Source organism: Mchenga conophoros, linkage group LG18 (assembly GCF_057382185.1).
Source record: "Mchenga conophoros isolate Kocher_MC1m ecotype Shallow Benthic linkage group LG18, M_conophoros_male_GT1.1, whole genome shotgun sequence".
In the NCBI taxonomy this organism is placed as follows: domain Eukaryota; kingdom Metazoa; phylum Chordata; class Actinopteri; order Cichliformes; family Cichlidae; genus Mchenga; species Mchenga conophoros.
Genome location: NC_140543.1, coordinates 9,287,086 through 9,313,255, shown reverse-complemented (window position 1 = coordinate 9,313,255; position 26,170 = coordinate 9,287,086). Strand labels below are relative to the sequence as shown.

The window sequence follows — 26,170 nt, the reverse complement described above, 5'->3', positions numbered from 1 at the left end:
TTTCAGACAGTGGCAGTAATATTTTACACTGGGCAGCAAATCAGCACAGCAGGATCTTTCAGAGTGAGACAGAAACTCTGTGTCCTATTTTTTGTTAATTTTTAATAGCTCTTGCACAGCCACTGTTAATGTGATACCTTTGCACCAGGTACCCTCCCATGCACCCATCAGTAAAGACTTCTTTTCTAAAGTATGAAGTACTCAGATACACCTTTCTGTACTCCTTACAGGACAATAAACCACTGATAAAAATTTCTGTAGTTAAAAAGGGATATTTGACATGAGAACACTCAACCGTTGGAGGTTATGTGAGGCCTGGAAGGTGGGACTGCTGGAAAATTAAAACGTTACGGCTTGAGTTCCACAAAGCTCAAGGTAAATAAAATACCTTTACAAATTTCTTCCATATTCTTAAAAAATTCTGATAATTTCTTTAATATCTTTTAAAAATTCTGATTGTAGCAGCCAAAAAGGAAATCACAAGGTATTGGCTCTTTCCCGGGCCGCTCAGGATATCAGAGTAGAAAAATATTGTGAATAAGATTTATGTGATGGAATCTACAGTTTACAGTTTCAGTACGACTTAAGTGTGCTTTTGTCAAATTATAGAGCAGATTTATTAAGCTCCCTGCGACCCTGGAAAGGATAAGCAGAAGCGAATGGATGGATGGATTTATCAAGCTTCTGCCGCCAGACTTTCCTGAAGTCTCTTCGGTTTAGAAATTTAGATTAAAATACTCTTAGAACTGCATATCTCTAAAAGTAAAATACAAAAAGAAACCCCCAAAACACTTTTGATGAGTTTAGAAAAACAACAGAACTACAGCTGGATATTTGAATTATTTTAAATTATAATACCAAGAAAATCACAACTAAATTAAAGGCTTGAGCAATGTGTGATGTGGTTAACTGTTGTTGTGGAAGTTTTCCATTTAAATAAAGCCTGCAGACGAGCGGTGAGCGGTAGCTAACAGTCTTTAATCAAAACACACAAAGAACAGACAACCAGGCTTGGTGGAGAGCCTACATGACCGTGGGGCAGGTCAGCAGAGTCTCCCCTGAGTCTAACATGGCTCTCAGTTAAATACCTTCTCCAGGAACAAAAGGCAGTACACAGCTGTTTCACACCTTAACCTCCTAGGACCTGGCGTCCACATATGTGGACTTCCCATTTTGGGTTATTTAGACTAAAATACTCAATTTTGCTCTACAAGGGCCTGATATCCACTGATGAGGACATTATACTGCTACTGTTCTATCAAAATTTTAAACGAATATCCTTATATGTGGCTCTGATTTTTCATAAAAACAAAAATAAGGTAAAAAAAAATCTGGTAATTCTTTGTTTTTACATTCATTGGGCCCCAATATGCCCAAATATCAAAGAGAAATTAAAAATACATGCTGTGGAAGAGTTCGGGTCTTACGAGGTTAAGGTTCACACTCCCTTGCTACCTACCAGAGTCCTCAAAGAGACAAAAGTTTCTTCCTGTGGAGCTGTCTGCTTCCCCCAACTTCCTTACTACACCCCCACCATTTGTCTTATAGTATGAGTGTGAAACATGTTAAAATCCAGTGGCACCAAGGCATTATACAATAAAATAATGTGATTAATACATAAGTAAAAGAAATTCCTATACACTGTCAACTGTGATTGGTGTGTGCGAGTGTATTATGCTCAAGGAGCTTTTAACTGCACAAATGAGCAGATTTGTGAAGTTTAGCTTCAAAATGTGTTTTTATATGTTCATTATGATTTTGAAATATGCACTTGTAAATAGCTTTCTGTATGTTTACATTTCTGTGTGTTTGTGTGGAGCAGGGATTTGTGAGCACTCAAAATTCACACAGTGCACACATTTGTAAAATCTTTTTTTTTAGATCATTTTGAGATGTATTATTTCCATAAAATATGCAACAGCCCAAAGAGAGTTTTACATGCATGTTTTTTTCTTAAAACCAAAACTCACTGAAGAAAATGAGTCACTAGTCCGTGCTGTTTCTTGATGTACCCGTGATCTTGTGGACTTATGACGGACTTGAGTCGCAGACCAAATATGGTTCAATACAAAATATGCTCAAAGCAAGTGAATACCTTATTTCTAGTGACGACTTGTGTGGACTTAGTACCTTACTTACTACCTTAAAATACGAGTAAACCATTAAACAGGAGTAGCTACATTGTCTCACCTTGTTTTGTTTTTTCTTCTCACATAATAACAAACTGCTTCCACCTAAAGTTAAGAAATTAATCTGTGGGTTGGACCATATCAATAAAGCCATTTTTAGTTTCCCATTTACACATTATATATATTTGAATATTTTTAATATGTTATGTTTCATGGGTCATCTTTTTAATTTGCTGGTCTCTCAGAAAGGAAACTGTGTAAATTAAACTTTAAACTGAAGTCTATTTGTCAGCTCATTATTCTTTGTTGCGTTTTTTTTAGGCTTTAATAGTTTTAACACAATTGTTTTTTGTTGTTGTTTTTAATTACAACATAAAGATCAATTTACAAAAGATAAGTACAGTAATGTGGGATCAAATAACAAAATCAGCGTTACGCAAAAATTAAAAACATGTATCTACACTCATCATATAATGTTTTTGGCACTGTGATGATGGAACAAATAGCCAAAACAAATAAAAAGTAATTTCAATGAAACATTAAGAAAGGCCGACTGGAAATAAACCATAGCTGACTGTAGAGTCCAGGATAAGCAGACAGAAGATCAAGTGACAATCCCAAAAAATTATAAAGAAAAATGAAAAAAGAAACATGTGTACAGGGCTCAGGAGATACAGGAGGGGAAGACATGTGCGAATCATAATTTCACCTAAAATTTCAAACTGTCATATTAACAACTATTATATTAATTATAAAATGTGATTTTCATACAGTCAATTTGCTGTCATGATTTATGTTTCTGTAACTCAAGCTTTCTAATCATCCTGTTTGAATCTATAACTTGGCTTTAGTCTGTGCTGCATCACAACTCAGGTGAGTTTTGAAGAAATCCTGGATCTTCTTCCACAGGTGGATCTCAGCTGCTATGTGGGCCTTGGGCTCACCTCCCCACAGCACTCGTTTGCCTACACCTGCATTGAAGCTGGAGGGGCAGTGGGGTGCATAAGGTGGCTCCAACATGTGTCCAGCTCCAGGGTAAAAAACAGTCTCAAAGTTCTCCTTCCCATGATGCTTAAGTCTCACTACCATTTCATCCATGTAGGCTTCGCTGTCCCAGTTGAGGTCGTCTCCTACAACCGCAAAAAGAAAATGGCTCTTGGCTCGTTCAATGGGGATCAAGCTGCCCTTATTCTTCTCTGCCAGGGGATCTTCAAGAGCATCCTTTATGATGATTGCACCTGACTCGGTGGGAATAAACTTGCTTTCGTCAAACAGTATTGATGACAGGATCTGCCGTTTCTTGTAGTAGAGAGGCGTGACCACATTGGCGTTACAGGCATTCATGCACACTATGGCCTCGACACCTGGCACAAAAGCAGCGAGTGCCAGTCCGATATTTGCTCCCTTGCATCTTGACATTATGCCAACTCCTTTACTGCCCACCTGTGAAATAACACAGAAATTAAAAGGCGATGCAAATCTATAAAACATTTGGAGCGCAGGGCTGACTCTACCTGTCATTATTTTCATTTTTGTGGACTACATATGCATATTACCATTACTAAATAAATAAACACATTCATATATGCACAGTGAAGCTATCATGATCCGGGTGAGTGGCTGGAAACTTCTACCAGGGTCTTGAGTCTCCTTGGTATCTGGCCCTGGGCAGGGCCGTCATATCTCCAACAGCTTCACTCACCTGGAGCTGAGTTGAGGCAATCAGGCTAAAGAGATTTAAGCCTTACACTGATATTCCCTCTCCAACAGTTTGTCAACTACTTCATGTTGGTAGCTGGCTCTAATGCTCCATGTTATTTGCCAAGTGCTTTTCTTACCTTGTTCTCTTGTGCCCTAGCTTTTCCCGGAACCTCCAAAACCCTTACCCCCAAATTAAGCTAATCTCTTGAACCTCGGATAACCCAGCTCTTCTCTGGAAATCTCTCCGTGCTTCACCTGCCTGCCCTCCTGCCATCACACTCCTTCGGAACCTACGGAACTCAGGTCAGCCATCTCACACCGTCTAACTCACGCCCCCTCTCCCTCCAAGCATCTTTCACTCCACCTGCAAGTAAGCAAGACATATAGCCATGCTCACCTTTTCTAGTACTCCCCTTTTACCACAGTTCTAACTCCACGCTCCTCAGTGTGATCGCTCTATGTACCAAGCCATGCTACAGTTACCCCTTCAAGCCCAATTTCCCCCACTTGGCCCCATGACCACGTTATCACGCTACGCAGAGCCGCTGTTACATTCTACAGTCTATTCCTCTTTTGGCAAATCTCTCAAGCTCCTCCAGATTTTATTGGCTTCTAGCATGGACCTTGGTTCACTTCACACTGCAAATTTTTGTTTGTTCTCGTGATTGTCCTTTTTGAGACTACAATTCTAGATTCTAGTGTCTTGGCAGTAGTACTGGGGTCTTTAGACACATCTATCACTAGTTTTCTTTCTAGAGTGTTTGAAATCTTTTGCTTCCTACCCTGCCAAGCTTGTTCTGTACTGTGTGACTCTCTTGGCTGAATTTCTTAACTTTGCATATTGAAACTTGGAAATGCTGTGATAACTTTGTATATCTATTTCTTGCTTAGAGATCTTCAACATTTCTTATTCTATAAAATTATAAAAGGATTTCTTCTGTTTTTGGGGTGATGCGTTCTCAAGTGACAGCTCAAACATTGCACAGCAGTGGCTTCTACTATCAATAAAAAGGTCAATTTTTCAGGGGGCTGATAATGTTGATCTTGAAAATTATTATATGTTAGAAATTATTATGTTATTGTGTGATAATAGAAACAATTCATGTTTTCTCAAGAAGATTTGTGCGATTACAAAAAATATGTCGTAAAGCTGAGGCTTTATGCTCTCTGAAATTTATTCAATTATCTGAATGAATGTAAATGAGAGTATTTCTGAAACTCCACTTAAGCTAATTAAGATCCCCATTAGCTACAGGAATACAGCAGATATTCCACCTGGGATCTACAAATTTACTCTCCTCTCTGAGAATGCACAGAGTATAGAAACATAAACTTTCCTTCAGTATGAAACATCTTTCTGCTGTCTGTGCGCACTAGAGCAACTCACCTTTGGTTGCTGTTTTAAGAAATTCATTGCTTCTTCAAAGTGGTCCAGATGTGTCTCTGTGATATTGTCACCCTTCTTATTGTACACCGCCACTGAGAGAACCACAAAGCCTTTGTTAGCCAGTAGACTGGGTCTTGCCTCAGATACTGAGGTGGGCAAATCCAACACAGCAGGAAAAGGACCTTTTCCTGGAAGAAAGAAAAAAGATTCTAATCAGCAGCAAGTCATATTTTAAATTTTATTCTTAATTTCTCTGGAAGCCAGTGAAGGGACGCAAGAATAGGTGTAATATGTGACAGTCAGCTATTTTTTGTTAGCAGTCTTTCAAACAAAGGTCTTGCTGCATTCTGTACTAACTGGACATGAGTTGTGGAGGACTGAGAAACGCACCTGAAATGTGAACTACAGTAAGCAAGGTGGGAGAAAATTAAAATTTGAACTAGAAGTTTCAGATGACTGAATGACAGTTAAAGTTTAATTTCAACAATGTTGATTTAAAAGCTGGTTAATGTTAAATGAACTAAAATGAACATAGAAACCTAGGAACCACCTCCAGTACCTGGAGGAGTGAAAAGGACTCCACGGATGTTCCCTTCATTGACGGGAACCCTGGTGACCCCATCTCTCATCAGAAGCCTCTCATTCATCATCTCTGCCAGTAATCTGCCCTCCTCCTCATGCACAGAAAACTTCACCACCTGGGGGTTTATGGCATTTGTCTTTAGATATATTTTGTGCATGGTATGTGGCCTCATGGAACACAGCAGACCCATGGGTTCTACTCCAACGTAGCTCCCACCTAGCGAGGGGTCTCTTTTCAGGTCGACCTCCCCACTGCCATCAGCCCTGTAGGTGGCCGAGGAGCTGAACACCACTCCCTTGTCATCAGTTAATTTGGCTCTCATGTTGACAACCTGCCTTGGCCTCAGCCCGGCCACCTTCACCTGAATGGGCTCATCAAACATACATTTGATGCTTGGCAGCAGCTTCAGTCTCACTTGAGAGGACATCTTTTCTGAAAAAGAGAAAAAGATTGGACTTTATGAATGTAAGATAAAAAGTCCCCTTACACAATACTTTTTGTAAGAAATTTCAGAGACAGATCGATCCATATTACATTACATTATGTTTATTAATTACACCAACAACCCACTGTCCCAGTTTGGTCTCTGAGTGCAGGAAACCCAAATCCAAACTCCACTCAAAAAATGTGCCAGTTTAAATATGTATCATTAGCAAGCAACCACATTACAAGTGCCCACTGTACTCTCTGTCAATAATGTTAATACTAGATCCATTTCAGACAGTGGCAGTAATATTTTACACTGGGCAGCAAATCAGCACAGCAGGATCTTCCAGAGCGAGACAGAAACTCTGACTATTTTTTGTTAATATTTAACAGCTCTTGCACAGCCACTGTTAGTGTGATACCTTTGCACCAGATACCCTCCCATGCACCCATCAGTAAAGACTTCTTTCTAGTTAAGTAAATGGTTTGCATGGATTTCCATTAAAGGTTTTTTTTATGTTCAGTACAATTATTCAGTCACTCGTTGCACTTCAGGCAGTTTTGATTCCCGTTTTCATGATCACACAGCCACTTCAAAAGGTAAACACCAACTTCAAAGTGATATTTCTCTTCCATTGTTTACAATTAAACTTTTAAAAACAAAAAATTTGAATAGATGTTGATTAGGACAAAAGGTCCCAAATCCATGCCATCAATGCATAGTCACAATTAATTAAAAGTTAATAAGACTTGCAAGGTGGTAACACAAGCTGACTGGAAATAACAGAGGCACAAAGAGTCCAGGATAATCAGGAAAAAGTGATCCAGTGATACAGTCCTGCCTGGCAGGATGATGTGTTCACAGAATTTGATATATATTCTGTCATGCAATCAGTTAAACCAGGGATAGGCAACTCCAGGCCTCGAGTGCCAGTGTCCTGCAGGGTTTAGATCTCACCCTGGGTCTCGCACCTGAATCAAATGATTAGTTCATTACCAGTCTTCTGGAGAATGTCAAGACACGTTTAGGAGATAATTTAGCAATTTGAATGAGCTAAAACCTGCAGGACACCGGCACTTGAGGCCTGGAGTTGCCTACCCCTGGGTTAAACTGTTATTGATTTCTCAATGTTGTTCACAAATTACATTCTCTATACCCTCAAAGCAGTCCTGCAGCTTTGAGGGTATTCACAAGACCGCCTTGTGAATATGGGTCTTTTAACAAGAGGAATATATCTCCACGTTGGGTGAGTGTTGAGTAATTACATATGAGAGCATGAGGGTGGGAATGGATGTTTGTATCTGGTCGGGTATCAGACGCCACCTCTCTGGGGGCATCTCGGGCCCTCCAAGGTATGGAGGCCTATCTCCCCCCACCACTTCCCCTGCCAGTGACAGACGCCCTCAGACATCGGTGCGTTGGTGGTTCTTTGTGTCCGGGGATGGGCGCCCAGGTACACACCGACTCACTCCTTGGTGGCTGCTTGTCGGGGCCTGGAGCCTGGGGCTCGCTCGGACCACTTCGGGGGTGGGGTGCCCTCAGCCTCTCGGCCTGGGGCTCAGTCACTCAGGCACAGCTGGCTGCCAGCGGAGCTCACGGGCACGTCACTGCAACCCCCCCTGGCTTCTGCTCCGCGGCTGCTGAGTGACCCCTCATCTGGGACTCTCGTCAGCTCTTTCTGGGATAGTGGCGCGGCTGCCCCTCTGTTGGTCTTCCTTGGTCTCTTGTGTTCTGGGGGCCTCTGGATGTTTGGAGTTTTGATCTCCTCCATACCTGCTTCATGCCCTGGTGGATGGGGCTGTGGCTCCCCACACCCTCTAGCACAGCGGTCCCCAATCCCCGGACCGGTACCGGTCCGTGAGTCGTTTGGTACCAGGCCGCGAGAGTTGAGGCTCAGGTGTGAAATGTATGGTTTTCAGGGTTTTTATCGTTTTTCAGCGTTATTTTGTTATCGTTTTTATCGTTTTTATCGTTAACTCGGTTTTCCTGGGTCTTTTCACGTGTGTTATGAATAAATCTTCTTTTTTTCGGTACCGGTACTAGTTTTATTATGTTGTATTTATCCGCAACACCTTAAAGGTCCGTGAAAATGTTTTTGGGCATAAACCGGTTCGTGGGGCAAAAAAGGTTGGGGACCGCTGCTCTAGCAGATCATTACATGAAGGAACCTTTTAAAAACAAGCGCGTTCATGCTTACAGGTGTACACACGGGTGCTCACACACACAAACTACACCCTTTTTGGCTCCTACCTCAAAGCACACTGTGCGCTGTCGATCTTACGTGCTGCACAATAATGTTTAATATTTAGTATTTACCGTTATATTCCCATAGATCATCGTGATGTTGTTTATTCTATTGCTCTCGTTTTCTTCTGCTTGTTTTCTTTTTTCATTCCCAACAGGTGAAATTTAAAAAAAGTATCTACTGTTATCTATTGTTAGCTAGTTTATTGTGAGGGTGTTGTTTTTAGATTAGATTAGATTAGATTAGATAGAACTTTATTAATCCCTCGGGTGGGTTCCTCTGGGAAATTCGATTTCCAAAAAAGCACAGCACCGACAGAAGTTACAGAGTTACAGAATATTATATATATATATACACACACACACACACACACACACACACACACACACACACACACACACACACACACACATATATAAATACAGAGACAATATAAATAAAATATACGAAGGGGATAAATAGAATAAATAGGAATAAAAAATAAAAATACAAGTGAATTGCACATTTCATGTATTGAGGTCTATTGCACTGTTGACTATTTACAAAAGTATTGCACAAAAGGTATTGTACAGTGAGGTGAAGAGGCACTACAGCTTAGTTGTTCCCCCCTCCTTTGTCCTCCTGTTTCCCCTCCCTCTCCCCTCCAGAGAGGAGTTAAACAGTTTGATGGCGTGTGGGACAAAGGAGTTTTTAAGTCTGTTAGTTCTTGTCTTGGGGAGAAGCAACCTGTCACTGAACAGACTCTTCTGGTTGTTAATGGCCGTGTGCAGAGGATGCCTGGCATTGTCCATAATGTCCATCAGTTTCTTTAATGTCCTTTTCTCTGCCACTGTCACCAGAGTGTCCAGCTTCATGCCGACCACAGAGCTAGCCCTCCTGATCAGTTTCTCCAGCCTGGATGAGCCTGGATTTCTCCAGCCTGGATTTATTATGTTGCTCTTTGTTTTTTTTTTCTTCCCCCCTTTCTCACCATCTCTTCTCCCCTCTATTTTTCTTTCTTTCTCACCCTCTCTTTCTTTCACCCTGTCCTATCCCCCAGTCATGTCTGTCCCATCTTTAAAAAATGAAAATAAAATAAATACATAATTATAATAAAGGTCAGTTAAATGGACCAATATGGCAAAGCCACGATGATCCACTTGGTAAAGTAAATCCACTTGGCATCTTTCTTGGCCTTCAGACAACAATTCTGATGGCTAAAAATCCAAACGGGACAGGCAAAAATAAATAAATAAATAAAATAAAATAAAATTATATATATATATATATATATATATACACACACACACACATATTTATATATAGTCATATATTTATAGTGGCTAACCTGTTAGAACTGCATGTCTTTAAAAGTGAAAGAAAAAAAATGAAACAAACGAAAAAAACAAACACAGAAGCTCAGAAAAACAATAGAACTAGAGCTAAAAAAAAATTGTAATTAACACAACTGAATTAAAGGCTTGAGCAATGTGTGACATGGTTGACTGTAAATAAATATATATTTTTATAAAAAAGACTACACACACACACACACACATAAAATAAAATAAAATATGCGCTCAATGCTCAGTGACATTTTTAACAAGAGAAATGGGAGATTTGTGATGTTCAAATTTTTAATTACGTTTGAATTACGTAAATTATCACTGTACTGTAACATGTACAGTACTTGCAAAATAGTTTTCCATATGTTTACATTGCTGTGTATCTATGTGGACTGGAGCACAGATTTGTGAGCACTCAAAATTAACTCAGTCCGCACATTTGTATATCGTAGATTATTTTCAACCTTTCGAGACAAATGTATCTCCATATATGTGCAACAGCCGAGAGTTTTACAAGGATGTTTTTTTTTTTCTTAAAACCAAAACTCACCGAAGCGAATGAGTCTGGTGGTTGGTTTTGTTTCTCGAAGTACCCGTGATCACGCGGACTTAAGACAGACTTGAGTCGCAGCCCAAATATGTTTTAAATTCAAAATACGCTCAAAGTACGCTTCTGGTGACGACTTGTTTGGACTTCGCCTTAGCCAAGTATCCCAGAATGCATTTCAAACGAAATTCAGAACTGGAAGTAAAGTTCTGAAAAAGCACTGTTTCTAGTGCATAAAATAGTGCGACGATTTCGGCGAGAATGTAGCAACATTAAATATCCGGCCAAATTATCAAAATATTACCTATTTGCAAAAGTTAAGCACAAGATATATAATTTTTTAGGATATATTATATATATATATATAATGGGTGACGTTTGCTTTTCTGCAGTGGTTTATTCTTGAGAAAATCGGTTTTGCAGAGTTTAAAGTCAGCCTGCAAAAAGTGTCTGATTTTATTTCACTTTAATGTGTTGACATCGGTGTTTTTACCCACCACAGTCAAGCCAGCCGCCGCTTGTTAACCGCTTAAACGTTCGTGCGCTTCTACACTGAGTTTTAGGGTAGTATGTAACATGTCGATCTGTTCCTGGATATCCTGAAAGCCGATGTCAAATCAGCTCCAGAAATGATCATATTATATTTCAGCTGTTTTCAAAACAAACGGTCTGTAGGTAAGTTTGTAGATTATTTTAGAATGCAGAAAACAGGTCATTTTAACATCTGACCTGATTGTTTTTGTTGAGTTAGCAGCATGATCCTTGAATACATGTACAAGAGTAACATAATATTTTTTAATATTATAGTTCATACAGCACACACATGTTACTGAAAGGTTACAAGTCTGTTGATTGTTCAGTCATTGACTAATCAGTCACCACACTGAAGTTCTTAACAACTGATTTGTTAAGAAGTCAGTCCACCGTTTGCTCCAGTCTTTCCAGAGTGCTTCACACTGATGGTCCCTTTAAAGTCGAGCATTGTGCAAGAATGAACTTTGCATGCCCTGGACTTTCAAACTATAGTCGGGTTCCTGATAAGTGGATACAAACAACTCAAAACGGTGAACTGTAATTGTCGCTTAACAGTAAAACTGGGTTGCAGTGTTTGTGAATGCAGCTTTACTGAAACTGTAAATGATGTCTGACAGAGGGCGCTCGAATAGAAGGTGTGAGAAGTTATTATAGAATATTACTGCTTACCTGTACTAAAAGAATGGAGCCGGTATATTTCGCTCTCAGATTGCTGCTTTACTTGAGGTTCATAGGATATTTAAAAGTAGAAGGCAACACTGGTTGGTGATGGAGATTGTTGGTCAGACCTAGAAACTGTATGTGTGTTACAGAGCTTTTTCTGGCTTTTCTTTTATTCTTGCAGAGGATGTTGTGCTTATTTTACCACTAGTTGACCTTTTAATGGTGGAAGGCTTACCAGCCACATTTGAAACACTGTCCTCTGGATTAACACCATCATCAACACCAATATTTGAAATGCAAATGTTCGCAACCAGATAACCATTCACTCACTTCATAAATAAACTCATCATAACACATTGTTTTTGCTTTAAACCATGTTTCATGCTTTTCATTTTCATCATCTGGTAACACACAGATCAAAGAACCATGAATAGTTCTTGCTTCATTACACAAAGCAACAGAATCATTAGTTGAGGCTTGAACCATATAGATATAGATACTATTATCTATATCTAGTGATGTACTTACAATATAGATATTATTTTCATATACTCTCTTGTAGATGATTAGCTTTATTTAATTTAGCTTTTCTATCACATTGCAGTCTGTCCAGTTTCTCTGCAAGTGCTTTAGCAGTTATTTTCTGCGGGTCGCTTGGCTCGATAGTTCAAACGTTTGAATTTGGATATGGTAAGGATTTGTAGAAGAACAGGATGTGCCTTTGGTTTTCGGTTAAACATTTGCAACTCTGGTATAGATAAATGTGATATATTAACCTTGACACACTCCAATCCTTGCTATCCAAAAAGACTGTGTGGAAGAAAAAAATACAAATGAAAATTTCCCTTTAACGTTTTGTTTTAATGTTCAGTTTCATGCAGTTTGGTAATTTTAATTTCTCTTACCAAAACCATGATAATTTCATTTTCTATTCTAGATTTTCTAGTGCTGTCAGCGTTAGTCTCGTTAAAATCACGTTAACGCCATAACCGCATTAACTCGGCAAATCTCCGTTAGTGAGTTAATGCGGGTCGCCCGCTGCATGGGGCTGCATGGCGTCAATGCGTTACCGCAGTTAGCTCGGCCCAATAGATTTCATCTCATGATCTTACGTGATGTTACTAAATTACCAAGCCTTAAACTTGTAAATTCTAGATGGATGGATTTAAATGAAAGGTTTTTTATGTTTAATACAATTATTCCCTGGATTAGACAGTTTAATTCTTCTTTCTAGCTGTTTCAAAGCATGAACAACTACTTAAATGTTCAAGTTTCCACTTCATGTTAACGCTTAAATATTCTTTTACTCTCATTAAACCTAAATACATTCCTATAGAATGACAAGATCAGGAGAGATGACCGAAACCAAGGACATGAATGTACAGACAAAAGGAATCAAAAAAGGAATCCCCTCTCTCATGATACGTGAACAAGACCCTGAGATACATAAACTCTTTCACCTGGGTCAGCAACTCATCCCTAACTCGGAGTGGGCGCTCCACTTTTTTCCAGCTGAGGAACATGGCCTCAGACTTGGGGGTGCTGATTCTCATAAAAATCCTCCCTAGGGGTCCTCCCACCAAAGACTGCCTCAGTGCCCAGACTCATATACCTCATCCCCAGACTCTATTTCCTCTACAGAAGAAGTGTTAGTGTGATTGAGGAGGTCCTTGACGTATAAACTGACAACGGTCTCTAGTCTTGTCAGCCGAGGATCTTTATGGTCATGGTCGGCCTCCAGATCTGCTCCGTCTTTCTTTGCCAGCCTCCTGGTCAGCCCTCTTAACTGCTGTGTCTCTGCCGCTAGCCTCCTGAACTCTCACTTCTTTGTTTTGGATTTTTTTTTCTTAAATATGGTCCTTCTTTCCCTGTCAGTACTCTTACTGGAGCATTTTGGGTCACCTGAAGGTGTTTCAGGGAATTTTTACGACAGCCTGATAATAATGAATTACAGTAGTTCTGCCTAGAAGTAATAATGCATAAACTAGTTTTTCAACATCACTCTTAAACAGGATGTTTCTAATTTGAGAGATTTTGCGCAAATGAAAGAAAGCAGTCCTACATATTTGTAGTCAGAAGAGAGTCAGACACACGAAAAAAGCTCTAGTCAGAAATGCATAAGAACAGGGGTCTCAAACTCAATTTAGCTGGGGGCCGCTGGAGGCAGAGTCTGGGTGAGGCTGGGCCGCATTAGGTTTTCCACAAGAAAGGCATGGTTAAAAAATTCCAATCTTCGCAAATCTCTTTTTTTTTTTTTTAACAAAAAATATGAAAAATAAATAAGCAAATTAAGAATTAATAAGAAAATTAATCAATCTGTAATACAGATTGATATAGACTCAATACTTGAAATGTGCAATTCACTTGTATTTTTATTTTTATTCCTATTTATTCTATTTATCCCCTTCGTATATTTTATTTATATTGTCTCTGTATTTATATATATGTGTGTGTGTATAACTCTGTAACTTCTGTCGGTGCTGTGCTTTTTTGGAAATCGAATTTCCCAGAGGAACCCACCCGAGGGATTAATAAAGTTCTATCTTATCTTATCTCTCTTATCTTACATAAATAAAACAATAATAAGATATTTTTAGTCAGTGAACTTGTGTTTTTTTCAGTCTTCTATATCTGCTGTATTTAGATTGAAATGTCTGTATTAACAGTTCTATAACCTTCTTCTGAACATGAATGGAACACTGTAGAAAATGAACTGTTCTTCTGAACATGGCTTCTCTTGCCTACTCCTTGCTGCTAGAGACCTGGCAGGGTTTCCTCTCGCATAGCCGAGCCAGATTTGGCCTGAGGGAGGAAGCAGTTGCGACCCTCAGTATGTCTTGAAGATGATCATCCGTAAGTCTGGACCTGTACTTGGACTTATTGAAGTTCAAAGTGGAGAAGAGCTTTTCGCACAAGTATGTGCTACCAAAAAGGCACATGGTCCGCTTGAACATTCGGGAAAGCCGAGGGAAACTAGGGCTCAATTCTCTCAAAAATTGTCCAAGCTTTTCTGCTTTTCCACTCACCTCCCTGAACTTCGCTTTGAGTTCAGAGTTGCACTGCAGCTCAATGAGCTCCATTTGAAGCACAGAAGGGGCATCTTGCACATCAAAGGAGAAGAGGTCCGCAAAAATTTGAAAGGTGGCTCTGTGTGTCTTGAAGTCAGCAAATCTGTGATCAAATTCCTCCTGTAGCCTCAAAATGACATCAACATACTTGTCAGCACTGAATGGTGTGCCTGCATCCACGAGTGCCTTGCATGCTGGGAAATGGCAAAGGTTTGTCTGAGAGAGCTGAGCTTTCCAGAGCGCAAGTTTTGTGGAGAATGCTCTCACGTTGTCATAGGCAGCACTGACAAGTTGCCCCTGGCCTTGTAACTTCTTGTTCAGTACATTAAGCTCATGTGTTATATCAACAAGAAAAGCTAAGTCCATGAGCAATTTGGGATCAGTTAGCACAGGAACACTTACTCCATCCTTCTCCATGAAGGCTTTCACTTCTGTTCTCAACTCAAAAAATCTCTTTAATACATTTCCCCTGCTGAGCCAACATACCTCAGTGAAGTAGAGCACATCCCCATATTCTGACTCCATTTCCTCTAAAAAAAGCATGGAACCTTCGGTGCTTTAAGCCCCTGGATCTGATTTGGTTGATGCATTTCACAACAATAGACATCACATTGTCAAACTTCAGGCATTTGCTGCAAAGGACCTGCTGATGGATAATGCAGTGCAGAGCAATGGCCTCCTCCACGCCTTCCTCTTCCAGTTTTTTTTGAACAAGTGCCACCAGTCCATTTTTCCTACCTGTCATTGATGGCGCTCCATCTGTTGTTATTCCAACAAACCTCTTCCATGGCAAACCAACATTCTCAATGGCATCACACAGCTTGTGAAATATCTCCTGAGTGGTGGTCTGGCCATGCATTGGAATTACTGTGAGCAGCTTCTCCATCGCTTCAAAACTGTCATCAACACCACGGACATACATTGCGAGCTGGGCAGTGTCGGTGATGTCTGTTGTGTCATCAAGAGCGACTGAGTATACACTGAAACATTTGGCTTTCTCACACAGTTGGTCGTAAATGTCACTTGACAGGTCAGAAATGCGATCTGCTACGGTGTTGGCAGAAAGGCTGATGTTGCTAAACTGACCTTTCTTTTCCGGACAGACTATATTTGCTGCCTGCAATATGGACTTTTTGACAAATTCACCTTCTGTGAATGGCTTCCCTGCTTTAGCAATCATCTCACTAACCACGTAGCTAGCTTCGACTGCTGCATTATTCTCTTTGGTTGCTTTCTTGAAGAAATCTTGCTGCCTCAGTAGATCTGTTTTAAGACTGGCAACCCGGTTCGCTCTCTCATCTCCCTGGTATTTTGCATACACCTCAGCATGTCTAGTTGTGTAATGACGTTTCAAATTGTATTCCTTGTGCACCGCAACTTTCTCTGTGCAAATAAGACACGTCGGGGTGCCCCTGTGCTCAACAAAGAAATATTGCATTTCCTATAAAAATAGATCATTATTTTTTTCTAGGTGGGTTGAGAAATGGATTGTTTTAGTGAATTAGCTGTTTAATCCTAATGGGCAGCTTATGTCCTATTCAGAATTCTTAAACACCTATAAATTTCCAGCCACACCCAAAGAATATGCCATATTATTTGATGCAATACCTACGGGTATTATAATGCTTTTTAAAGGTATTCAACCTTGCATATCATCTGTTTCTCTCCCCAACCCTTTAGATTCACACATAGGAAGAATCTGTCTAACAAACCATAGTAAAAGTAATAAGAATATTCGTGCTTTGTTCCAGACAGAATCTCTAACTATTCCACATGTGGTCTCTTACTGGAATTTCTTTGTCAGTGACATTAACTGGAAAAGAGTATGGACAATTCCTAACAAGTATCTGGTAATGAATAAAGTGAAGGAAGTCTCATTTAAAATACTGCATAAATTTTATCCTGCTAATTATATGACAAAGTTCAAAAGGGACATAAATGTGAACTGTGGATTTTGTGGAAGCCATCCTGAGACTGTGCAACACCTCTTCTGGATCTGTTCATACACTAGAACATTTTGGAAAGACTTCAGTAGATTCATTGCTGGACATCTCTATAAAGACTTTACTGTGAAATGGGAAAACGTTGTATTTTGTTTCTTTCGAAGGCAAAAAAAAGAGAAGATGTTTACTTTATAATAAACTTGTTAGTTATCTTAGCAAAATTTTATTTTCACAAATGCAAATACAGTAACAAAAAGCCTAATTTTAAACATTACTATAATGATGTTTTATGTTACATAAAATTGATTCGTGGATCACTTGACAAAAAGGCTATGAAAACTATTACTATTTGTAGTAATTACAAATTATTTGAATTACACCCCCTGGCATATGTTAATTTTGTTCTGGTTGTATACATGTTCTGTATATTGTTTCTTAATAAAGTTTAATAAATAATAATAATGTCGGATTGAAGTTTCAATCAAGCATTTAGCCGACGGACGGAGAACGTCTCAACGCATAGAGAACGTCATTTCCCCCTTCTTCTTCTTGCAACCGTAGCACGGCGATCGGAAGATAAAAAGCCGGTAGCAGTCTCCTTTGTTTTTACGCTCGATGTTCATGTCTTTCACGATGACACGAACACCGTGGCATTTGCAGATGGTAGAAAGTACAGGGAGCGCAAAAAAGGCGACTGCTCACGGACTGTTATCCGCCGGGCTGTTGTTACAGGAGAAAGAAGCGGAAATGACACCGTGACATATAACAAATAACATCACCTGTTTCTGATGTTAGTTGTTTTGACTGCTTTTACATTATATTGAAATATATGTAATGTTCATGTATGCTGCAATGCAAACGGAGTGATGCAAATAAAAAACATCGACCGACAAATTACGGTGCGACTCTATAATTAGTCCGGGTTACCGGGGACTGTTATTGCCGATGAACAGGTGTCGCTATGTGACTGCAGACTAAATTGGGCTGCATTGAGTTCATTACTTTTCTTTTATCCCGCCGCCTACGCATCACTTTGAGAGTTAATATGAGATCTCTCTCTGTGAAAAAATAACTAAAAATCCCACTGACGTGTGTATAAATCTATATACGTATAATGTCCCGCTGGGCAGCAACTTAAAAAAAACAACTTTTTTTGAAGTGTTGTGAACGCAGCGCGCTGGGGCGAATGTCCGCGTTTGCCCAAAGGAGGAAGCCAGCCAGGTACAGAAAAGAAAGAAACACTCCATACGTCATACATTAAAATACATTATCAAACTCGCGGGTCGCACTAACATTAAATTTTCATATTAAGGTGGGGGCCAAAAACTATCGTCCTGCGGGCCGCGAGTTTGAGACCCCTGGCATAGAGGATTGCACTGTTGTTAAGCGTTGTTTTGGGTGTTCTGCGTGTACACGAATAGCTTTTCATGATGTACTTTCTGGATAGCAGGAATGGTATCTGGAGCAAAGTTCACATAGCAACATTGGCTCCATTAGAGTTAACCTCTAAGTAAAATGGGACGTGCTTGCCACACTGGCAAATACTATTATACTCATTTAGTACAGGTCAAATATTACAGGTCTGCCACTGACTGAAACTGTATTTAAGTTGACATTAAATCCAAAAGGTTAAATTCAAAAGAGAGATTATTAAAAAAACATATCCAGCAGCTCTGCATTTGTTTGCAACTCAGGTTCTTATTCCAAAGGGATCAGTGGTAACTTTTTGTTTTGGTAAGCACTCCAGTCTGTCATGGCTCTCTGCACAAATGTCTTTACAAAGCTTTTCCTAACGGCTTCCTGTTGAAGCCGTTAAATCCAAAAGTCTAGGTGTATTGTTTGGGGAGTGTCTGTGTTTGATAAAACCAGTTTGATCCAGGTGAATTATGGATGAGATGACTTTCTCAATTCTGATTGTTACTGCCTTGGTTATAATTTTCATATCTGTATTAATTAGTGAGAGTGATCAATAACTACATGTGACAGTGGGATCCCTGCAAGGTTTAAGAAGAACTGTGATAGCAGCTGTGTTTAAATCACAGGGAATAATACCAGTTTGTTTTATTCCTTGGATACATTTTAAATATATTGGGCTGAGCATATCCCAGAAAAGCTTATAGAACTCAGCCGGGAAGCCATCCAGCCCCGGCACTATATTGTTTGGTATAAGAAATATTACATGGTTAATTCTTTTTCTGTTAATGGAGCTTCTAGCTCTTATCTGTACATCTGTCAAATGTAGTACATTTATATTATTAATATTAAACTTACTCCTTCAGTTTATAAATATGCTTACGATCCCCAGCCAAAATATCCCTAAATTTTTCTTAACCACTTATCCAATTCACTTAACACTTACCCAATAATTAAGGGGGCTGGAGCCTATCCTGTCCGACATTTAGAGAGAGGCAGGGTACACCCCAGAAAAGCTGCCAGTCAATATTTAATTAGACAAAATAATTCCTGATATTAAAGCACAAAAAGACACAGAATCACATCTACAACCAATTTAGAGCACCATCTATCCCAAACTTCATGTTGCTTCGCTGTGGGAGGAAGATAGAGTACCTGGAGAGCACCTGTTGGAGGTTATTACTAGGTGAAATGAATATATATGTTGGGGAAAGGACATGGCCACTACCAGTAGTCCTGTGGGGGTGGTCTTTTATCTGTGATCTATTATTGAGTGTTTGTTGTGTGATCCTGGACCAGTTCTTGACCTTACCCCCTTTGTCCCAGGGCCTGTTTTATAAAAAAAATATATATATATATATATAAAAATATTATAACTGACCATAAAACTCAACAAAGCTAGTCACCTCAAAGTAACTTTGGCAAGAAGACGAATTAAACAGGAAGCCGGGAACAAAACCTGACATACTGGTAACTACCTCCAACAAATCCAACATGTTCTATTGAATATGTTACTAAGTAGTAAGGTGGTCATCTCTTAATACCAGAAAAGCTGCAATTTTCAAATCACTATGTGCTTTGATGATTACATAAATGTGGAAATGAGGAACAGTTTCAGACAGATGCAGCATGAGGGGAGGAGTCAAACAAAAACTTAAGGTGTGTTGAAGAAAACCTGCCAGCCATTTAGGTAGGTTTTTTTTTTTAATCCTGGTAACTTGGTAAGCTAGCCCTCTATGTATAACACAAAACGTGGAATTTCCCTCATCTCACGATTAACAAATTCCGTATCTTTTCTTAACGTGGTTTCTGGAAAAAGCCCTGGACTCTCCAACAACTTTTTGTTTATTTTCTGGCAAGCTTCTGTTAATGCTTCTTGTAAGTACTTCTAAAATTTTCTTCTATTTCTGGTTCTGCCCTTAAATCCTGATGTTGGATACTGTGTTATAATCTTATTGTAGTCATATTGTAGTCTCATTGTAGTCAATGTGCGATTTCCCAGGCTTTTCAGCATTTATTAAACAAAAGGTTGTTATTACGGCGACCGTGGCTCAGGGGGTTGGGAAGCGTATCTGTGGTGTTGGCCAGAGGGGCCAACACCAGTAGGCGGCCTCGCTTCTGTCAGTCTGCCCCAGGGCAGCTGTGGCTGGCTACAACCGTAGCTTGCCTCCACCAGTGAGAATGCGAGAGTGAATGAATAGTGGCATTGGGTGCCTTGAAAAGCGCTACATAAATCCAATCCATCATTATTATTATTATCTTCAAGCAGTTTCCTTTTTTCTACATAAAAAAACACATACTGAAATTTCTAAGGTACTGTAGACAATGAAAAACATTGAATTTTTTGTTTAACTGTTCAGTTTTAATTTAGTTGTTTTTCTATTACTTAATTACTTTGATGTAGTATGATTGCAGATAAAGCTTTAAAACTTAAGAAAATACAATTAAAAGTCTGAATTTTGTGCACGCATTCACATTTTCCAAAGCCATGCAGTGGAGAGGAAGAGAGAGAGGGGAAGGGGGGTTGGGGGGCTATAATCGGTACCGAGCAGCTCTGCGTTTGTTTGCAGTTCAGGCTCTTATTGTGAAGGGATTAGTGATAACTTCCTGTTTTGATAAGCGCTCGAGTTTGTCGTGGCTCTCTGCACACTTTTTGCTCGTTTGCCAGTAGTGGTGGGAGATTTCGTGAGTGTATGCCTCCACATTTGGAGGGTTAAGCGTCAGGTAAAGCTTTTGTTTTCAGGCTTAAGTCGTATGTATAATGCTTAAATGTACTAGTTAGTGAAGCCAAAGTCTTTACGAAGCTTTTCTTGTACTCTGTCTTCCCTTGATCCTCGACAAAAGTCTAGGTGGTGAGGCTTCAGGCTTTTACAGAAATGTAAAAATATTTCCTGCTCTTTTACCCTTGGTGGGGGGAAGAAAAGATTTTTAGCTAGCGCTAATGCTTCTGTAGTTCTGTTACTGCAGGTCTGAGAGGGTTAGGGAAGTAGGAAGGAAGGCATCAAAATAAAAGCGCACAGGACCCTTGAAACTTAACAGTTCTGTTGAGCCAAACAAAGCTGGAAGACGTATATCACATCGTCGTTTACATCCACTTTGGATGCTAGAGTTGGAGTGAAATACAATAGGACTCTTTAACTTTACCACAAGGCCAGTGTGTACTCTAAAAGGCTAAAGTTCACAGCACCTCTTAGAGTAATAAAAATAACGTGTGCAGTAGCACTATTTTGTTTATTTTTCTATAGGGCAAAGTCTAAACGTGTAACTTAAAGGAAAGTTGCTGAAGACATGGCTTCCCAAGTCAGGCTGAGGCTGCTCCCGAGTGCCAGGTGTCTGTTTGATGAGCCTATTCAGGTGAAGGTGGCCGGGCTGAGGTCGAGGCAGGTGGTCTCCCTGAGAGCCAGCTCAACCGACGACAAGGGAACTGTGTTCAGCTCTGCGGCCACCTACAGAGCCAATGGCAACGGGGAGATTGACTTGAAGAGAGACCCCTCACTCAGTGGGAGCTACGTTGGGGTTGAACCGATGGGTCTGCTTTGGTCAATGACACCGGACTCTTTGCATAAAAGACTTCAGAAGATAAATGCCCTTAATCCATCCATGGTAAAGTTCTCAGTGCACGAGGAGGCAGGTGAGGGCCGGATTCTGGCAGAGGCGACTAATGAGAGGATTCTAATGGGAGATGGGGTCATTCGGGTCCCCATCAAAGAGGGGAACATTCGAGGAGTCCTGTTTACTCCTCCAGGTTTGTCAGCATCATTTAGGAAAAAAAGTACATACTTGAAAATGTCCTAGTTACAGTTACTCATAATTTTAGCTCCATACAAAAATATGCTTGCTTTGCATGTATGTTTCATTCCAGGCAGGGGTCCCTTCCCAGCTGTGTTAGATTTGTACACTTTTGGTGGAGGTCTGTCAGAGAAAAGAGCCTCTCTGTTGGCCAGCAGAGGATTTTTGGTTCTGACTGTTGCCCTGTATGGCCACGATGACCTGCCTAAAAACATTAAGGAGATCCACCTGGATTATTTGGAAGAAGCTGTCGAGTTTCTAAAAAAACTAACTAAGGTGAGTTAATTTATTCTGGAAGACTCATAGTTGTTGAAGACAACTTTGATGGCTGTCCATTGACATGTTTTTCCACAGGGTTCCAGTAAAAAAGTTGGTGTAATATCCCTTTCCAAAAGTGGAGATCTTGCCTTATCAGTTGCTTCTTACCTACCAGATGTTGAGGCCACAGTGTGGATCAATGGCTGCTCTGCCAATGTAGCTTTGCCTCTCTACTATAAGAAAAGACAAATACATTCTGCATTAATGTTTGATTTAAAGAAAGTGATTCCCACTGAGTCAGGGGCCTTCAACACCAAATACGTTTTAAACAATCCTCTGGCGGAGGAGAACAAGGGCAGCCTGATTCCCATTGAACGAGCCAAAGGACATTTCCTCTTTGTGGCCTCTGAGGATGACCTTAACTGGGACAGCAAGGCTTACGTGGATGAGATGGTGGAGAGACTGAAGCGTCACGGGAAGGAGAAGTTTGAGAGTGTGTCATACCCTGGAGCTGGACACTACTTAGAGCCACCTTATGGACCCTACTGCCCTTCCAGCTTCCATGGGGTTTTAGGCAAGCCAGTCTTGTGGGGAGGTGAGCCCAAGTCCCACGCAGCAGCTGAGGTCCACATGTGGAAGAAGATCCAAGATTTCCTCAGAAATCATCTGAGCTCTGATGCTGCACAGAATAGGGCCAAGTTATAGTTTCAAACTAGACAATGAATAACAAAAATTAAAGTCACGACTGCCATAAAACTGTGATAATCATGTCTGACCTGTTAAATGTGTTGATTAATGATTCACTATTTTAAACATTTAAAGTCTGTAATTTATCACAACAGGTAGAACGGGATCCTCCTTACCCTCAAGGTATAGCTATAATTTTGTGTTAATACTCCATAGTGTCATGTAAATGCTTGTAAGTTTTCTGTTTTCATCATTAAAGTTGGTAAAATTTGAAAAAGGTTTATTTGTATAAAACTTAAAAAGCGTATCCTGAATTCTTGACACGATGTAGATTCAGTCCTTCTGTCACACTGAGGTACTTTGATGTTGCGAGACGATCCAGTTGTCACAGGGTGATGTTGCTGCAGACTTTGTCTCATGTCTATTAAAATATCTACTAAAATTAAAGTTACTTTTGCTGCTGGACACTCTAAAGTCAACTTATTAATTCATCAAAACCAAAAAGACAAGACGTATTGACTGCCGTTTAACTCTAGAATAAATGTTCTTAAGTGTTGATTTCTGATGTATTATTTAATGTAATGAAAGATTGTGATTTATCATAAACTGGCATCTGTGGCTCACAAATTACCTTGAGGCATACTGACACATCCCATCTTCACACAGCAAACTAGACAGACTGGTGCCTATTACCTTACAAGCTAATGTTAACTGAATTTTGTTTTTCCTTAAAATTGTTGTTGCAACTGTTACAATAGACGTGTATTCAAAGGCAACGAATTTGGTCTTGTGTTTGTTGTTCATGGTTTCTCAATGAACTCCCAAACCAGTGGAACACGCCTGTGTCTCTCTTAGTCCTTGTTCTACCAGACGACCCTCCAGAAAAGGAAGTTCTGCTAATAGGGGATTGTGAACTTGGTGTTTCCTCTTTAATATTACGTAGTCTTTGCCTCCCATTATAAGATAGTTTGGGATGAACTATTGTGAAATGGTACTATATGAATGAAACAAGTGAGCCTGTCAGTCTTCACTACTGCCACAAGATGGCAGTATAAGCCTCTAAATAAACAGTCGTGCTCTGGCTAGTGCTCCCACACAGAAAGAAACAGAATCACATCTACAACGAATTTAGAGCACCATCTATCCCAACCTGCATGGTGCTGGACTGTGGGAGGAAGACCGAGTGTTGGAGATTACTGTTAAGTGAACAGAGTTTTGGGCAACATTACGCTAAAGTCTTGAAAAAATATAATAACTCACCATAAAACTCAACCAAACTAATCACCTCAAAGCAACTTTGGCAGAGCGGAAGAGGAATTTAAACAAGAAATGGGAAGCGGGGAACAAAACCTGACGTACTAGTAACTACCTCAACCTCATTTTTCACCTCTGAGATGGGAGATAACATGCTTGCTACAGTGCAGGGAGTTCATGAAGACTGCAGAACCTTCATCTGCCTGTTTGATTTATTAAGCAGCATTGTTGAAAAGCTCCTTCTCTATCTCTCCTGTTCTTTGTGTTTCTGTATCTGACTGCTCCCTTTCTGTCATTTCAGCTCAGTGGAGCTCATGTCAGCTTCTGGCCTTTGAAAGGCATTATACCTGCACTAAGGGATGTATGTTCTGTGGGAACTTGAGATTGACTTTATGCTTCTGTGTTTATGAGTAAATGATGATTAATTCATTTGTGTATAGCCATTCAAATTTAAACTGCATGCAGATACCAGCAGATACCAGAACTGTAACTGAGATGTTAAAAGTATTTCACAAGTACAAGGTATAAAACATACAGGCTTTAGAGACAAGCAGAATAGGTGATCAGAGAAGTTAAGGCTGGGTTCTGAACACTATCCAATGTCCACTTGACATTAACTTGCTGTTGTTAATGGTGAGCTGTTTGTTGTGGCCCATTGTGGAGCCAAAACAGACAGGAGGCAGGTCATGATGCTCCAAAAGACTTTATCAGGGGTGAAGTTTTCAGGACTCCGTGAAACCTCACTGAATACTAGAGTTAACTCAAAACAACCAATAAAAACTGCTGGGGTTGAATTCTTTGCTGAATAATTGTATTGTTTTGGTGCTATTTAAAGAAGATTTAATCAAACTAAATGGAACTAAATAACATAAGATTTGAAGAGGTTAATCCTACTCTAGTCCAACATTTGTACTTTTGTTTATGTCACATTAAAAAACATTGAATTTGGAAAACATTTCCATTTCTGCAAAATCAGTTACACCTAAAAAATCTCACTGAATTAATTGAAGGTGATTTAAAGGATCTGGAGCAAGCTGGGGTATTTTACCTGGATATTAATACCCCTGGTTTTTGGCCTCTAACAATAACTTTTTGGGATTTTCCCTGTTTTTTTTCCCTCTCACTCACTCTCTCTCAGTCCTTCTGTCCCTTTCATTCTTCTGTGACGCTTCCTTGTGGGTCCACCTGTGGATGGAGTTTCCTTTTCCTGTAGTTTCTCTCTCATCATCTAATCGCTTGTGGTATTTAATGAAGGACTGGAGCTGCTGCTCTCCCTTGGATTGTTGTTAACATCATGTTGGTAATTTGTGACGCTGAGAATTCAGTGAATAGTTTAAAAGATCGGCTTATAAAGTTCAAAGTTTCATTGACACAAACAAGCTTTCGATCAGATTAGCAGCTGATTTCTTTCTTCAAGAAGTCCCCCGTACAGTAACAATTACAAATAATACTGTCTGTTTCAGGTGTTCACCTTTTTCTTCCAACTGATTAAAAAACAGTAAGAACGAGAATGGTTTTGGGCCAAGCTGCTGATCTGGTGAACCTTACAAGCCTGCCATGTCTGCACTGTGTATTATTAGGCCATGTTCATGTAGTCTGCACCGTGTAATTATCTCAGCAGGCTGCTGACAAGAGGAGCCAAGATCTCTGTCCCATGTGGTGCAGATGTATTTATTTTTAAGACTGTGTTGTATCTTTAGGACTTTAGTAACAAAGGACAGAGACAAAGACTGTTTTAAAGTCAGTTGAAGAAAACTTGAAAGCCAAAATTCTTCTTAGACTATTCTTACACTTTGCTCAATAATGCATCACATGATATCGGCTCCCCTTTCTTCACTATTTCATGCTGCTAGCTGCAAGCTTCTTTTTATTTATTTAGTCCATCTGGAAGCCATAATGAGATATTATCCAGTGTTTTATTGTGCACTTTAAAAGCACATTTACTGGGTTTACAATAATGAAATCACTCAAATTTTTTGAGAAAGAGCTACAAATTTGAACCTAGAGGAAATGTGTGAAATAATTTGAAAGGTCCACTCTGTTTCTAAACATAATGGTAAATGGTCTGTATTTGTATAGTGCTTTACTTAGTCCCTATGGACCCCAAAGCACTTTACACTACATTCAGTCATCCACCCATTCACATACACATTCACACACTGGTGATGGCAGCTACATTGTAGCCACAGCTGCCCTGGGGCGCACTGACAGAGGCGA

The 26,170-nt window shown here is 39.8% G+C and overlaps 2 protein-coding genes across 6 annotated transcripts; one reads left to right on the top strand and one right to left on the bottom strand.

The window, feature by feature from the left end:
• Positions 1–159: 159 nt before the first annotated feature.
• Positions 160–22,976, top strand: LOC146553183 (acyl-coenzyme A thioesterase 5-like). Of its 5 annotated transcripts, XM_085255795.1 has the most exons (7): positions 160–375; positions 3,039–3,164; positions 3,232–3,375; positions 3,988–4,133; positions 21,211–21,710; positions 21,828–22,030; positions 22,109–22,976. In XM_085255795.1, the coding sequence occupies exons 5-7, from the start codon at positions 21,254–21,256 to the stop codon at positions 22,715–22,717; spliced, it is 1,269 nt and encodes a 422-aa protein (XP_085111921.1). In that variant the 5' UTR covers positions 160–375; positions 3,039–3,164; positions 3,232–3,375; positions 3,988–4,133; positions 21,211–21,253; the 3' UTR covers positions 22,718–22,976. The 5 variants fall into 5 exon arrangements, with proteins under 5 accessions (XP_085111921.1, XP_085111922.1, XP_085111925.1 ...); XM_085255796.1 differs by lacking the exon at positions 3,039–3,164; XM_085255799.1 differs by lacking the exons at positions 160–375; positions 3,039–3,164; positions 3,232–3,375; positions 3,988–4,133 and adding an exon at positions 17,599–17,773.
• On the bottom strand, positions 2,472–10,518 carry LOC146553184 (acyl-coenzyme A thioesterase 2, mitochondrial-like). Its single transcript, XM_085255801.1, has 4 exons — positions 10,348–10,518; positions 5,777–6,232; positions 5,218–5,405; positions 2,472–3,572 (listed from the first exon to the last, which is right to left on the bottom strand). Exons 2-4 carry the CDS (start codon positions 6,225–6,227, stop codon positions 2,964–2,966), a joined length of 1,248 nt encoding a protein of 415 aa, XP_085111927.1. The 5' UTR covers positions 6,228–6,232; positions 10,348–10,518; the 3' UTR covers positions 2,472–2,963.
• Positions 22,977–26,170: the final 3,194 nt, after the last annotated feature.

Coding starts and splice junctions, on each gene's coding strand:
- LOC146553184 (XM_085255801.1), bottom strand. CDS start 6,227: ATGTCCTCTCAAGTGAGACTGAAGCTGCTGCCAAGCATCAAATGTATG. Junction 5,406..5,776: donor AGTCCTTTTCACTCCTCCAG/GTACTGGAGGTG, acceptor TCTTTCTTCCAG/GAAAAGGTCCTTTTCCTGCT. Junction 3,573..5,217: donor TCTTAAAACAGCAACCAAAG/GTGAGTTGCTCT, acceptor GTTATTTCACAG/GTGGGCAGTAAAGGAGTTGG.
- LOC146553183 (XM_085255796.1), top strand. CDS start 21,254: ATGGCTTCCCAAGTCAGGCTGAGGCTGCTCCCGAGTGCCAGGTGTCTG. Junction 21,711..21,827: donor AGTCCTGTTTACTCCTCCAG/GTTTGTCAGCAT, acceptor GTTTCATTCCAG/GCAGGGGTCCCTTCCCAGCT. Junction 22,031..22,108: donor TTCTAAAAAAACTAACTAAG/GTGAGTTAATTT, acceptor GTTTTTCCACAG/GGTTCCAGTAAAAAAGTTGG.